Raw genomic sequence first — 15,449 nt, forward strand, 5'->3', positions numbered from 1 at the left:
TTCTGAAACGAGGCAGCGGCGGAACACCGACCAGTCAGCGACATTTGACGTAAGCACGTTCGTCCAATGAGAAAAGTGCATCATCAAGACGCACAGCGGCTCTGGTACTTAAATAGAGCGTGTTGGGCGGGCTAACATATTCTGTCCTACAGTTGGTGAAGTGCAGAGTTCCAGACGCGATGGCAAGAACCAAGCAGACCGCTCGTAAGTCCACCGGTGGTAAAGCGCCGAGGAAGCAGCTCGCCACTAAGGCTGCCCGCAAGAGCGCCCCGGCTACTGGCGGTGTGAAGAAACCTCACCGTTACAGGCCAGGTACCGTGGCTCTGCGTGAAATCCGCCGTTATCAGAAGTCCACTGAGTTGCTCATCCGCAAGCTGCCCTTCCAGCGCCTGGTTAGAGAGATCGCTCAGGACTTTAAGACCGATCTGCGCTTCCAGAGTTCTGCCGTCATGGCTCTGCAGGAGGCCAGTGAGGCTTACCTGGTCGGTCTGTTCGAGGACACCAACCTGTGCGCCATCCATGCCAAGAGGGTGACCATCATGCCTAAGGACATCCAGCTGGCCCGCCGTATTCGCGGAGAGCGAGCTTAAACAAACCCACTCCATCCAGTTATCCCCAAAGGCTCTTTTAAGAGCCACTTACATGCTTCCACTGAAATGGGCACTTTTCATAACTTTTTTTATTTATTTATTATTGGTGTGTGCGTGTTCCAAGTTATAATTTAGTTATATTTATCAGTTATAAAAATTAGGAAATAGTGTTTGTGTGTGTGTAGAGATGTACTTTACATTATTACAACAATTATAAACACATTTATTCAGAATAATAAAATACTATTCTAGGTACTCAACACAGGGTAATTACAGGCATTTTAGAACTAGATGGTAGTAGTAACTGTAATTATAATGTTATGAAGAACCAATAGATGATTAGTGGAGCGTTTCTTCCATCTCGTGGCCAAAATGTGAAAACACGAACTAAATCTGTGTGTTTATGTGTGTATGTGTGTGTTTTCTTTTATGTATGTATATTTTTATGTATTTTCATGTAATATAAAAATTTTTAGGAGAATTTAGTGGCGTTGGTGTTGCACGGTGTACACAGTCTGTATTTTGTACTGTGTGTGTGTAACCCTAATCTTTGTCCTCTGAGTCCCGCAGCGCCGACTCCCATTTCTGACGGGTTTTTGTCTCCGTTCGCAGGTTCTCCGGCTGGTACTCACACTCAGGCTGGAACTCATTGTTCTCGCTACCTGATCTGAAGGCATGAGGACCCAGGTGTGGTTCATCAGCTCCAGGTGCACCTTGTGTTCCTAGGCAGCACAGATGATATCTGTTGAGTCCAATTTAAGCCCAACCTCCTTCTAACCCTAATTAGGATAACCCCAAGTTATTTCTAACCTAAACTATGATAACCCCAACATGTATCTAACCCAAACTAATATAACCCCAACATGTATCTAACCCAAATTAGGTTACTTAATTTACTTTCACGAAAACAGGTGAGCATAAAAAGTGTAGGTTTTCACATTAACAATACACAAAATCTTATTTCTATAACTTTTGGAACTTAATGACTTCATTTGCTGTTTTTCAGTTCTTTGAAGCAGTCAAGAGCAACTTTGTGATTTCCAGAAAGTACATAAAGCACTATAAAAAGACCTTGTTGCTTTTGTATTTGAGCTAGCAAAGCTTCACACCTGAATGTTGTGCATTGTTCACATTCTTGTATTTCTCTCTGTGTTTAGTACCGTAATGGGGATTTAAATTGTAAACCCTAAACAGCTTTACTTCTGACTTCAGTAAATAAATAGACGCCCGTGTCTTGTTAAGAAATCACAGTTTCTATCTTTTGCACTTACAGCTCTGTTTGCGAACACATTACGGTGAAGCTGGATACACTCGCACACACCTAAATCATAAACTGAGAGGGAAATAAAAAAAAACCCAGTCCACCACCCCCCATAAAAAATAAAAATAAATAAATTCATTAATTAATTTGAGTTCACACACACTGACTTATTTCTAAAACAACACATGGCTCCTACACTTACACAACAGATTCAAGTCTATTTTAAGTTTTTTATCTGATACATCTCACTTATTAAGATGCACTTTTTTAAATAATTCTTTTTAAAACTCAGAAATGGTTTTAACACAGCTAACACTGAAACATAAAATGTCTTCTTTCACTTATTTGGATTTTATTGATACACAGCTAAGATCACTTTCACTTTAATCAAGATGTGTCTGACTTTGAAATATGTTTATGAAACGTTATGCTTTAGCAGAATATGACTTATAACGTCCCATTTCTCACAATACAGTGAAATATACAAACACATTTTTAACACAGATGTCACTTATAAAGACTTGCATCAGTGTTGTTCAGCACAGACAAATCCAAACACTGCTTTACATATTTTGTATGTATTTATTTGTTTAATGTATTCATTGTTTATGTATTTATTTAGTTATTCACTCATTCATGACCCTAACACCCACTTTAACAAAACATCTATGGCTCTAGCAGTCCAGGTGACACATATCCAGGGCCTGCTGTAGCATAGTGGTTAAGGTACTAGGCCAGTGACCAGAGGGTCACTGGTTCAAGCCCCACCACTGCTACGTTATCACTGTTGGGCCCTTGAGCAAGGCTCTTAACCCTCAACTGCTCAGACTGTATACTGTAATGTAAGTCGCTTTGGATAAAGGCGTCTTCTAAATGCTGATAATTTCCACCTATTTTACTTTTTTTTTTAAACTCTCTCTCTCTCACACACACACACACACACCTGCAAAAGCTAGCAACAAACACTGGCGTTGTCCATTTATATGTTACACATTCCAACACAATTTTACCATCATGTTTTATTTACCCTACACCTCCTCCTACACTGCTGCAGGTGTTTTAGATCTTTGTTTTTATCATAACGTGTCTCTAATGCTACTTTCACAAGCACTGAAAGGTTTCTAAAGCTTTGTGTTTAAAATTCAATATTCACTACAACTGTACTGATATGAATTAATATGAGTTGTTGATCATACACTGCTGTATTCTCCCACACTGTCTTTCCGTATTCCTAATATGTTTTTTTTTTGGGCTACATTGTCATGTCTCTAATGGCAATTTGTCCCACCTAATTGTACAATATTAAAAAATGCGACAAACATGGCGATTATACAGTAGTACATTGTAATAGGGTTCAGGGTTGTTTCTTTGTTTGTCTTTCTTTCTTTTGGCACAACATGTTTAGAAAAAAAAATTCTTAACATTGAACATTAGTTACAGAAAAATATGTCATGTGGAATACATCACATCGATTGTGGACCGATTTACTGTGGGGGAAAAACAGTGGAGGTACTAAGTTATGCGCTTTACATGAGGCCCAGAGCCGTAGATAGAGAGAGTTGCGACACTCCTTGATCTCGCCGCTACGCGGTCACGTGGTTCATGTAACCCTCAATAGTTCCAAACAAACCCGGCGCTGTCATGTTCTCAAATGGGACAGTCAGCAGTAAATGAAATATTAAACGGCAAATAATAAACATTTGTACAATTTCTGGGTATTTTCAACTGCGTTTACATTTACTGCATCTTACTGCAACCATAAAGTGGAAGATTGATGTTTATAATGATTTGTTAATAGGTCGTTCTTGTTAACACACAGTACATTATATTAGCATACATTACATAATGCGATATCATTAAGTAGTAGAGACAATATACAGTATAGACATTAAAGTTTTTTATGTTTTGTTTTTTGCATAAACTAATCTCCCTTCACTTTCCTGAGGATTCATAATAATAATCATTTTGGCTAAACACTAAGTCATGTGCTGGATTCATAAGGTTTACCTGCACTGAATGAACAGATTGATAAACACATTACCGTACCAAAAACATTATAGTGCAGGTACATGAAAAAGCATTCATTCATCTCTTATTTCATGAGTGATTAATAATTGATTCCTACATGTAATACATTAATGAATTCATTATGAATATATGCACTAGTTCATTTTGTCTAATGTAAGTGGTGGACAAGGTACACAAACCATGTAGTTGAGTTAAAGTAGAGATATCCAAGGTAACATATTACTCCAGTAAAAGTAGTAGTAAAAGTAAAAATACTCTTTACCTCCACTAAAGTACTAAACTAAATTTACCTTCAAATGTACTTAAGTATGAAAGTAAAAGTATAATGATTTATTGTGGTTCTAATGTTTTATGATCATTTCTGTAACAAGACTCTTGATTAATCAACTCATTTTAGGTGAAAAGACTCGTGTGTCATTAATTAAGCTTAACTGACTAAGCTAAATTGGGTTATACCTATTAATTAAGATAAACATGTAACATTTAGTGCTGAGCAAATGCTAAACAATAACAGTATTAAGTATATTAATGACATTAAATTCATAATTTTTTTAAAACAAAGCAACAAACAGCTAAAAATGTTTGATAAGTAGTGGAAATGAATGGGGCTCTATGGGATGTTTGGAACTATACAGAGCTCCACAACCCGGAAGCTGCGCAGAAAAAATGTCCCGCCCCCTTTCCAACGGTTCCCTATGGGAGTGTCGCCACTCTGTTCTCTCTACCGCTCTGATGAGGCCTACTCCGAGCAGCTGCGGTCACAGTGGGCGGTCGCTGCTTAACTCCGCCCCATTGTCTTCAACTAGGTCCGGTAGAGAGAAATAACAGGCTCGCTGTGAACGCTCGTCCTGCATTGACTCGCATCATCTCGACGAGAGTAGTAAAGATGTCCGGAAGAGGAAAAGGCGGCAAAGGTCTTGGAAAAGGAGGCGCTAAGCGTCACCGCAAAGTTCTCCGTGATAACATCCAAGGTATTACTAAACCCGCCATCCGCCGTTTGGCTCGCCGTGGCGGTGTGAAGCGTATTTCCGGCTTGATCTACGAGGAGACCCGCGGTGTGCTCAAGGTTTTCCTTGAGAACGTCATCCGTGATGCCGTCACCTACACCGAGCACGCCAAGAGAAAGACCGTCACCGCAATGGACGTGGTGTACGCTCTGAAACGCCAGGGACGCACCCTGTACGGATTCGGGGGTTAAACGTTCAGACCTCCATGCTAACACAACGGCTCTTTTAAGAGCCACACATATTTTCTACAAAAGATAAAGTTCTCCTTTTTTATTATTAATATTGTTATTAGTAGTAATACGTTCACTGATGCGTAGATTTGCAAATCACTTGTTTAGCCCCAAAAGCTTGAAAGCATCATTATAAGTAAAAAATAATAACACATTTACTGATGCATTTTTTTGTGTAGCCATAAAAACCTGGCGTTATCATTAATAGTTTTAGTATTACGTTTACTATCCGATCTTGTTTAGCTTTCATACGGCGTGTTTGCAGACTACCAATGTACAGCCATACTGTAGATTACACTACAATCATTAACACGATCTCTGTGTAAAATACAGTAAAACATTGTGCCCAAATGCCTCGCTTAAAAAACAAACAGAAAAATATCTATCTATCCTATCTATATATTTATATATAAAATTTAATAAAATATTGCTATTGAATCTTTTAAATTCGGTTTTAAAACATGTATCGACCTCAGATTAAGCGGGAACAGACAACAAAGAACAGATTCTAGTGAATGGGGCAGAAGGGGGCGTGGAACGGTATGTTGTCTGTCCAATAGAAACCCAGGACCTTGGACCAATCAGAGTTACGTGTTCCATCTTGGCTTACTCAGCATGCAGGGTTAATAAAGCGGGCGTGTAAAGCATCTACATACACTTGCAGTTTGCTCTAGAGGAAACAGCAGCATCATGCCTGAACCAGCGAAGGCCGCGCCCAAGAAGGGCTCCAAGAAAACCGTCCCCAAGACCGCCGGCAAAGGAGGTAAGAAGCGCAGAAAGTCCAGGAAGGAGAGCTACGCTATCTACGTGTACAAGGTCCTGAAACAGGTCCACCCTGATACCGGGATCTCCTCCAAGGCTATGGGCATCATGAACTCCTTCGTCAACGACATTTTCGAGCGTATCGCTGGTGAGTCCTCTCGTCTGGCTCACTACAACAAGCGCTCCACCATTACCTCCAGGGAGATCCAGACCGCCGTGCGCCTGCTGCTTCCCGGTGAGCTGGCCAAGCACGCCGTGTCCGAGGGTACCAAGGCCGTCACCAAGTACACCAGCTCCAAGTAAAGCGCCTTAGTCGCTCTGGCAAACCAACGGTTCTTTTAAGAGCCACCCATCTTATCTAGTTAAGAGAATTTTCTTTTTTTAAATATTAGATCTGAATATGTTATACCACCTTTATCTAGATAGTTTCCCATGTTTGTAATACTTGACTCTTTGTCTTTTATTTTTTAATTAATATATTACTGTTTTTGGGCCCTGACTGCCACGGAGCGAGCGTTAGCCAGAAACATTATAGTGCAGGTACATGAGAGCTTCATTCATCTCTTATTTCATGAGTGATTAATAATTGATTCCTAAATGTAATACATGAATGAATTCATTATGAATATGCACAAGTTCATTTTGTCTAATGTAAGTGGTGGACAAGGTACACAAACCATGTAGTTAAAGTAGAGATATCCAAGGTAAAATATTACTCCAGTAATAGTAAAAATACTCTTTACCTCCACTTGAGTAAAAGTACTAAAGTATTTACCTTCAAATGTACTTAAGTATGAAAGTAAAAGTAGCATGATTTATTATGGCTCTAATGTTTCATGATCATTTCTGTAACAAGACTCTTAATTAATCAACTTTTAGGTGAAAAGACTCGAGTGTCATTCATTAATCTGACACTAATGTTTATTAAAATTATCATAAGAACAAAACACTGATTGGTGCGATCGCTTCACGTTTCCTTTATTTTGACAATGTTATATTTTTATTCACACATAAACCAAAAGGAATCAAAGATTGTTCAGAATGTAGTGGAGAAAAAAGTAAAACATTTCACCACCAAATGTGGTGGAGTTAAAGTAAAAACTCACCCAACTAGTTACATTTACTTAGTTACTGTCCACCACTGCTAATGTATGCCTTAATGCAGGAGCAATATATTAATTATTTTAGTAATTAAGGTACAAGTGTCATCAGTTATTCATGAGATTCATACAGGTCATCAGGATGACCATCACAAATATTACCTCATGTCATGTTTGTGGTGCTTAAACTGAAAAGTGGTGCTTAAATATTTCTTATTTAATTTTATGATCTGCTGCGGATTAAATAACTAAAGATTTGTTATGAAATCACTGAAAATGTTTGCTAAGTAGTGGAAATGAATGTGGCTCTATGGGATGAAAATGTACAACGGTTCCCTATGGGAGTGTCGCCACTCTGTTCTCTCTACCGCTCTGGATTCACTTAAAACATCGTCCCGTTATTATTGTTAGGATTTAAGTTTTGATTAAGCTGACAGTGTAATGGTCAACTATTATCATTAAACAACATTAAGTGGCTCCATTTATATGCATTCTGACATAGAGCAAGCGTTGTTCAATTGTTTTATTTAGACACAATGCCGCGCAGCTTATACTGATGGCTTTTAGTCTTTACGTATCATTTGCAGATATTAAACTATCTGTTTTGTTGTGCCTCATGTGTAACAAATTGTCATTGGACTATATGTCCATGTTTAGTGATGATGCTGATAATGTCATAATAAGAGAAGAAGAAGAGCAAGAATAAAATAATCACAGGATTGCTGGCCTAAAACAAGAACAAATACAACAGCAGAGAAAAAAAACCCCACTACTACTAATATAAAGTACTACTATATGTATGTAATATATATATATATATGTTTCAGGCTTCTTGTTGAGAAGTACCAAGACAACCGTATCTTGCCTACAGTCAAGATACGGTTGTCTTGGTACTTCTCACCAGGGCGCCGCCACACATGCTGGACACCATCTGAGCCAAACAAGTTCATATTGGTCTTGTCAGACCACAGGGCATTCCAGTAATCCATGTTCTTGGACTGTTTTCTGGCTTTCTTGTGCGTCAGCTTCCTTCTGGGATGACGACCATGCAGACCGAGTTGATGCAGTGTGCGGCGTATGGTCTGAGCACTGACAGGCTGACCTCCCACGTCTTCAACCTCTGCAGCAATGCTGGCAGCACTCATGTGTCTATTTTTTAAAGCCAACCTCTGGATATGACGCCGAACACGTGGACTCAACTTCTTTGGTCGACCTTGGCGAAGCCTGTTCCGAGTGGAACATGTCCTGGAAAACCGCTGTATGACCTTGGCCACCATGCTGTAGCTCAGTTTCAGGGTGTTAGCAATCTTCTTATAGCCCAGGCCATCTTTGTGGAGAGCAACAATTCTATTTCTCACATCCTCAGAGAGTTCTTTGCCATGAGGTGCCATGTTGAGAAAATTGTACCCAAAACACCAAATTTAACAGCCCTGCTCCCCATTTACACCTGGGACCTTGACACATGACACCAGGGAGGGACAACGACACATTTGGGCACAATTTGGACATGTTTACTGTGGGGTGTACTCACTTATGTTGCCAGCTATTTAGACATTAATGGCTGTGTGTTGAGTTATTTTCAGAAGACAGTAAATCTACACGGCTATACAAGTTGTACACTGACTACTCTAAGTTATATCCAAGTTTTATTTCTATAGTGTTGTCCCATGAAAAGATATAATGAAATATTTGCAGAAATGTGAGGGGTGTACTCACTTTTGTGATACACTGTATATATATAAATTATGAATAACCATACAACAATAAAAAAAAATCTTTATCTCTATATCTGTTTTTTCTCTTTCTATTTTATTCAAAGAGCTTAATTAGTGTGACTGTTGTAGTACTTACAGTATTGCTAAAGCATTGAAAAGACAGAATATGAATGTATATTAAATTTTGGATGTTTATTAGCCGAGAATGAGCCGAAAGAAAGTCGAATGTCCAATATAAAACTAACTTTACCACTGTCCTAACACCTACTTATTTAACGAATGCTTACACAGATGAAAGTAGGCTACATACTACAAAAACTATTTTATAATAATTTTAAGATTAAATGTATTTATTTAAAGAAAGATTAAAATGAAACCTCTGATCAAGCGCCAACTTCAGCTAACGCGTTATGGAGCGTCATAAAACAGAAAAACGTAGAAAACATTTCATCTGCACTTATTACAGAGAAATAAATCCATTAACGTCTTTTAATATATTGAGGAATCATGTCAAACTATTTTTTATAAACACATATTAATGTTCCTCACAACCTACAAACCTTGTTTTATAGTTACTGCTTTTATTTTTGTATTATTTATATTATTTATAGTTAAGATCAATTAATCCATAACAAGTGCATATAAGGGATAAATCAATTAAACTCAGATGTAATTTAATATAATAAAGTCAAACTATTTTTAATATAGGAGTCGGGCCTGGTTAGTACTTGGATGGGAGACCGCCTGGGAATACCAGGTGCTGGAAGCTTTTATCTACACACACACACACCGTCACTCCAAACCTCCTGTTACACACTGACCCAGCGACTTTTTCTTCATCAAAGCTACACAATGACACAAAGATCAGCTCAAACTTTCATTCTTACTACAGTAAAACACATTCAACTGACTTTTAAAGTGAAGTTCAAAATGTTGTACATCGTCTCCATCTAGTGCTGCTAGAAATAAATTACAGCTTGTTGCTTGGGTACAGATTTTATAATATATAAAAATTAAAGAGTGTTTATGGCTCTTCTGTCCCAAGTGTTTTTGTAACGTGTTGAAGACCTGCAATGGCGACTGTTTTTGGTATACAGGAAAGAAAAGGCCGAAAGTAGGTGAAAAAGTGCTATATGGCAACCCAGCACTGTATAAATAAAATGTTATACTGTTTATAAGCATGAAGTAAACATTAGCAAGTCATGTGACTCGTGTGTTCACTCATGTGTAAGAGCTATGCGCGTGTCTCTGTGGCGCAATCGGTTAGCGCGTTCGGCTGTTAACCGAAAGGTTGGTGGTTCGAGTCCACCCAGGGACGAGTGTCTTTTATTGCACAACCTGCCTGTTGATCAAACGGATATGAGACACAACAATGTGTAGTCCCACAGAATAGTGCAAATAAGTAACTGAAAACATCCAGTAAACAACAGTCCTACAAGCACAAATATCCACCTGATATGTCACCAGAGACCGGCTGTTCTGGTTTCTGTAGATGTTAAATGAAGATACTCGCCCAACGTGGGGCTCGAACCCACGACCCTGAGATTAAGAACATCATGACCAGATTAAGAACTAATTCACAGTTTACAAACAAACACAATTCAGAATAAGTAACAGAAACAGACACAGACTTACTGTCGCCTTTAAACTACTACACAATTACTGAACCCGCTCCATTATGCTTTACACCTCAGTGTATATTATCTGGAAACAGATGCTCTTCATATATAAATATGTTTTACATTTGCTTGTAAATTAAAACATCAATTCAGGTTGTTTTTAGTAAAAATATTAACAGTAGCTCAACATGATTTAATGAGTGAAAACTTGATGTTTGGAGCCCCTCTGGTGTGCAGGCTGGTACTGTGTATCAGCACTACTTACTGTGTGCAGGACCTGAGTCGTATCTGCTCCACTCACTGGTTGGTGACATTAAACTCAGTCAAGAACTTTAAGAAATATATAGTTTAGATGGTTCACACATATAAGAACCCACAAAACCTCTTAGATGTGTATTAAGAAAGTCTGTTTCAGCTGTTGAATTGGGTCAGTGTAGAATTATGTACAAGGATCTAAAGAGAGTATAGATGTACTGGCCGGTTAGCTCAGTTGATTAGAGCGTGGTGCTAATAACTCCAAGGTCGTGGGTTCGATCCCCGTACGGGCCACACCCACTTTTGGACTTAAACTAATAAACAAGTGATCCTTCTCTAACTAGCAGGTCCTATTAACCTGGACTTCAAACATTGTCTCTGACACTGTGAGATATTTTTACTGCCCCTCTCATTCAGGTCAGAAACATGCCATTATTACAATTTACCAAACTTAATGACCCTTCTGTAAATGGTTTAATGTGCACACTGCTGCTACTGGCTTGTTTTTCTTTTCTACAATGTAAGTTCAGACCTTCAGGTTCATGTTATTTGAGATCTCTACATAGATTTCTTCCTCATGAACAGAAAGACGCAGTTCAGTTTGAGAAGCGCACAGCGGGAGAGCGAGTGAGTCTGCGCGTTCAAATGAATCAAACGAGTCGATTCCTTAATCCGGTTCTTTAAGTCAAACGACAGGAACAAATTCGAAAGAGTCGATTCACTAATTTGATTGTACTCAGCAATGAGCACAATTCTTTTTGATGAAGTCAACGTTTTATATGTTATACACAATACTTAAAATAGTCGGATCACTATCGTTAGCTGTCATTTAAAAATACAGAGAGAAACCATCTCATCTAACAAAATAGAATAAAATAATGTATAACAGTTTAATGATGCACCATACATACAGTGAAGCAAAAATAACATTCAAAGCTCAACAACATAAAAATACATCAAATCACCTAAATATTACCTAAATAACACATACAGCAAAAACATGTGAACGTGGAAGCATGTGTGTGTGTGTGCATGCTTATGAATACAGTTGAGTACAGTTCTATTATGAATATTAATAGAATAGATACGTATAGATACATGAAGTGATATAAACACACATTAACTCCTCGGCAATGGAGAGATACAGATGTGCTAGTGGAGATTTATTATTGCTGAGCTGCTGTTCAACTCCAGTCCAGTTGGTGACGCTGGTGCGTCCTAAGTTATTCTGCCATCCGCCATTAATCATCATAAGAACAAGAAGCTGCTGTGTTTGTACTGTAGATCCTCATCTGTAAGTAAAATATGTATTTAATTATAACCCTTATATTTCATTATAACTACATTCTAATTCCTGATGAAACTAGAGTTCATAATAAAACATCACTGTGAGGATTTGAGATTTAACTCCACTTTCATTTAAACACACAAACTATTAGCTGCTCCGCTACCTGTTAGCATCACACATGATTCAGTACTGATGAACCGATTCATTTGAACCGATCCATCTAAATGAATGAATTGAGAGGAACTGATTGAGTTTCTTCATGATTAAATCTCACATTTTTATATAAACACGTGATATTTTTAAACTTTGTTTATAGTTGAACTTTGTTTATACTGGAACTGTGTTTACAGGTGAACTTTGTTTACAGGTGAACTTTGTTTACTGTTGAACTTTGTTTACAGTTGAACCTTGTTTACAGTTGAACTTTGTTTACAGTTGAACTTTGTTTACAGTTGAACTTTGTTTACAGGTGAACTTTGTTTACAGGTGAACTTTGTTTACTGTTGAACTTTGTTTACAGTTGAACCTTGTTTACAGTTGAACTTTGTTTACAGGTGAACTTTGTTTACAGTTGAACTTTGTTTACAGGTGGTTTTGTAGACTTTTGTAGTCACAGTCAGCTGAAAAGTGTAAGCGAGCGTCTTTAATTGTGTACTTAATTATCACTGCGCCATCTACACTAAATGTTTTACTACGCGTCTAAACCATGTATTACGGTACCTGGGGGGTATTCCAGAAAGCAGGTTAAGTGATTAAACCGGGTAAGTTAACTCAGAATTAAGGAAAACTCGGGGTTTTCCGTTCCAGAAACCGAGATTAAAGAGAGCCTGTGTCAGTTACTATAGCAACTTACGCTCTGAAGCTAACCTGCTCGCTGGCAGGTTAACTTAAACCTAACCCGGGGTTACTCGCACTTTCCTCATGTAAACCCGGCGTGTTCTTTACTCCAGGATCCAGTGGATCCCGACGCGCTAATTATTCGAAGAGATCTTAGTCAGGAACGAGTCACTAAACTTAGTTTAGTCATTTCCGGATGGATTTATTCGCAAACCTTTCCGTTTTTGTCACAGTCAGTCAATTCGGGGAGAGTGGGGACAGTTGCCACAAGGGGCAGCTGCAACATTATTAATCACAATAATCACAATATTAATAAAAAGGCTTGTTATAACATTAATTATAACATTATGGATGGAATGTTATATATATATATACAGTGTATATAACATTAAAACATTTTCATGATCTGCACATGCAACCATTTATCACCACTCCATTGAGAATGCCTGTTTATAGTTAACCGTGAACGCGCTTCTGCCGGGTTTAATCTACTCAGAATTGAGTAATCTAACCCTGAACCGCTTTACTGGAACAGAAAACTCCGGCTATGACACGGTGAGATAAGTCAACTCGGAGTTCAGGTTTAAGTTAGAAGTTTGTTAAACCCGCTTTCTGGAATACCCCCCAGGTACCGTAATACATGGTTTAGACACACAGTAAAACATTTAGTGTAGATGGCGCAGTGATAATTAAGTACACAATTAAAGACGCTCGCTTACACTTTTCAGCTGACTGTGACTACAAAAGTCTACAAAACCACCTGTAAACAAAGTTAAACTAAGTTCTACTATAAACAAAGTTCCAGTATAAACAAAGTTCACCTGTAAACAAAGTTCAACTGTAAACAAAGTTCAACTGTAAACAAAGTTCAACTATAAACAAAGTTCAACTGTAAACAAAGTTCAACTGTAAACAAAGTTCAACTATAAACAAAGTTTAAAAATATCACGTGTTTATATAAAAATGTGAGATTTAATCATGAAGAAACTCGGTTCTAATCAATCGATTCATTTTGGTAAATCGGTTCAAATGAATCGGTTCATCAGTACTGAATCATGTGTGATGCTAACAGTTAGCGGAGCAGCTAATAGTTTGTGTGTTTAAATAAAAGTGGAGTTAAAGCTCCTCAAATCCTCACAGTGATGTTTTATTATGAACTCTAGTTTTATTATGAATTAGAATGTAGTTATAATGAAATATAAGGGTTATAATTAAATACATATTTTACTTACAGATGAGGATCTACAGTACAAACACAGCAGCTTCTTGTTCTTCTTATGATGGTTAATGCTTAGCAGCTTAAGCATTAATAAATCTCCACTAGCACATCTGTATCTCTCTATTGCCGAGGAGTTAATGTGTGTTTATATCACTTCTTGTATCTATACGTATCTATTCTATTAATATTCATAAGCATGCACACACACACACACACACATACACACACACACACATACACATGCTTTCACGTTCACATGTTTTTGCTGTATGTGTTATGTAGGTAATATTTAGGTGATTTGATGTATTTTTATGTTGTTGAGCTTTGAATGTTATTTTTGCTTCACTGTATGTATGGTGCATCATTAAACTGTTATACATTATTTTATTCTATTTTGTTAGATGAGATGGTTTGTTTTTGTATTTTTAAAGGACAGCTAACGATAGTGATCCGACTCTTTTAAGTAGTGTGTATAACATGAAATGTTGACTTTATCAAAAAGAATCGACTCCCTTAGCTTCCAACTGCTCATTGCTGAGTACAATCAAATTAGTGAGTCGACTCTTTCGAGTCTATTCCTGTCGTTTAACTTAAAGAACCGGATTAAGGAATCGACTCGTTTGATTCATTTGAACGCGCAGACTCACTCGCTCTCACGCTGTGCTTCTCAAACTGAACTGCGTCTTTCTGTACGTGAGGAAGAAATCTATGTAGAGATCTCAAATAACATGAACCTGAAGGTCTGAACTTACATTGTAGAAAAGAAAAACAAGCCAGTAGCAGCAGTGTGCACATTAAACCATTTACAGAAGAGTCATTAAGTTTGGTAAATTGAGATAATGGCATGTTTCTGACCTGAATGAGAGGGGCAGTAAAAAAAAATCTCACACTGTCAGAGACAATGTTTGAAGTCCAGGTTAATAGGACCTGCTAGTTAGAGAAGGATTACTTGTTTATTAGTTTAAGTCCAAAGGTGGGTGTGGCCCGTACGGGGATCGAACCCGCGACCTTGGCGTTATTAGCACCACGCTCTAACCAACTGAGCTAACCGGCCAGTACATCTATTCTCTCTTTAGATCCTTGTACATAATTCTACACTGACCCAATTCAACAGCTGAAACAGACTTTCTTAATACACATCTAACAGGTTTTGTGGGTTCTTATATGTGTGAATTATCTAAACTATATATTTCTTAAAGTTCTTGACTGAGTTTAATGTCACCAACCAGTGAGTGGAGCAGATACGACTCAGGTCCTGCACACAGTAAGTAGTGCTGATACACAGTACCAGCCTGCACACCAGAGAGGCTCCAAACATCAAGTTTTCACTCATTAAATCATGTAGTTTGTGAACTTTGTGGAATGAATGTAGGATTTATACATGTAGATTCTGGGTTTTAGGACGTTGAGCTACTGTTAATATTTTTTCAATTGAACTAAAAACAACCTGAATTGATATTTTAATTTACAAGCAAATGTAAAGTATATTTCTATATGAAGAGCATCTGTTTCCAGATAATATACACTGAGGTGTAAAG

General features: G+C 37.9%; 3 protein-coding genes and 2 non-coding genes across 5 annotated transcripts; 4 read left to right on the forward strand and 1 right to left on the reverse strand.

The window, feature by feature from the left end:
• Positions 1-173: 173 nt before the first annotated feature.
• LOC134329081 (histone H3) lies at positions 174-590 on the forward strand. The gene has a single exon (XM_063010327.1). The coding sequence runs from the start codon at positions 180-182 to the stop codon at positions 588-590; it is 411 nt and encodes a 136-aa protein (XP_062866397.1). The 5' UTR covers positions 174-179.
• A 3,524-nt stretch (positions 591-4,114) lies between these two features.
• Positions 4,115-5,077, forward strand: LOC134329098 (histone H4). The gene is made up of 2 exons (XM_063010344.1): positions 4,115-4,124; positions 4,761-5,077. Exon 2 carries the CDS (start codon positions 4,766-4,768, stop codon positions 5,075-5,077), a length of 312 nt encoding a protein of 103 aa, XP_062866414.1. The 5' UTR covers positions 4,115-4,124; positions 4,761-4,765.
• A 729-nt stretch (positions 5,078-5,806) lies between these two features.
• Positions 5,807-6,203, forward strand: LOC134329007 (histone H2B-like). The gene has a single exon (XM_063010248.1). It carries the CDS (start codon positions 5,807-5,809, stop codon positions 6,179-6,181), a length of 375 nt encoding a protein of 124 aa, XP_062866318.1. The 3' UTR covers positions 6,182-6,203.
• A 3,734-nt stretch (positions 6,204-9,937) lies between these two features.
• Positions 9,938-10,011, forward strand: trnan-guu (transfer RNA asparagine (anticodon GUU)). The gene has a single exon. It is a non-coding gene; the product is annotated as a tRNA-Asn (tRNA).
• Positions 10,012-14,891: 4,880 nt separating this feature from the next.
• Positions 14,892-14,965, reverse strand: trnai-aau (transfer RNA isoleucine (anticodon AAU)). Its single transcript has one exon. It is a non-coding gene; the product is annotated as a tRNA-Ile (tRNA).
• Positions 14,966-15,449: the final 484 nt, after the last annotated feature.

Source organism: Trichomycterus rosablanca, chromosome 15, assembly GCF_030014385.1.
Source record: "Trichomycterus rosablanca isolate fTriRos1 chromosome 15, fTriRos1.hap1, whole genome shotgun sequence".
Classification (NCBI taxonomy): domain Eukaryota; kingdom Metazoa; phylum Chordata; class Actinopteri; order Siluriformes; family Trichomycteridae; genus Trichomycterus; species Trichomycterus rosablanca.

Bases quoted from the DNA above. Each gene is read 5' to 3' on its own strand.
- LOC134329081 (XM_063010327.1), top strand. From the start codon at position 180: ATGGCAAGAACCAAGCAGACCGCTCGTAAGTCCACCGGTGGTAAAGCG.
- LOC134329098 (XM_063010344.1), top strand. From the start codon at position 4,766: ATGTCCGGAAGAGGAAAAGGCGGCAAAGGTCTTGGAAAAGGAGGCGCT.
- LOC134329007 (XM_063010248.1), top strand. From the start codon at position 5,807: ATGCCTGAACCAGCGAAGGCCGCGCCCAAGAAGGGCTCCAAGAAAACC.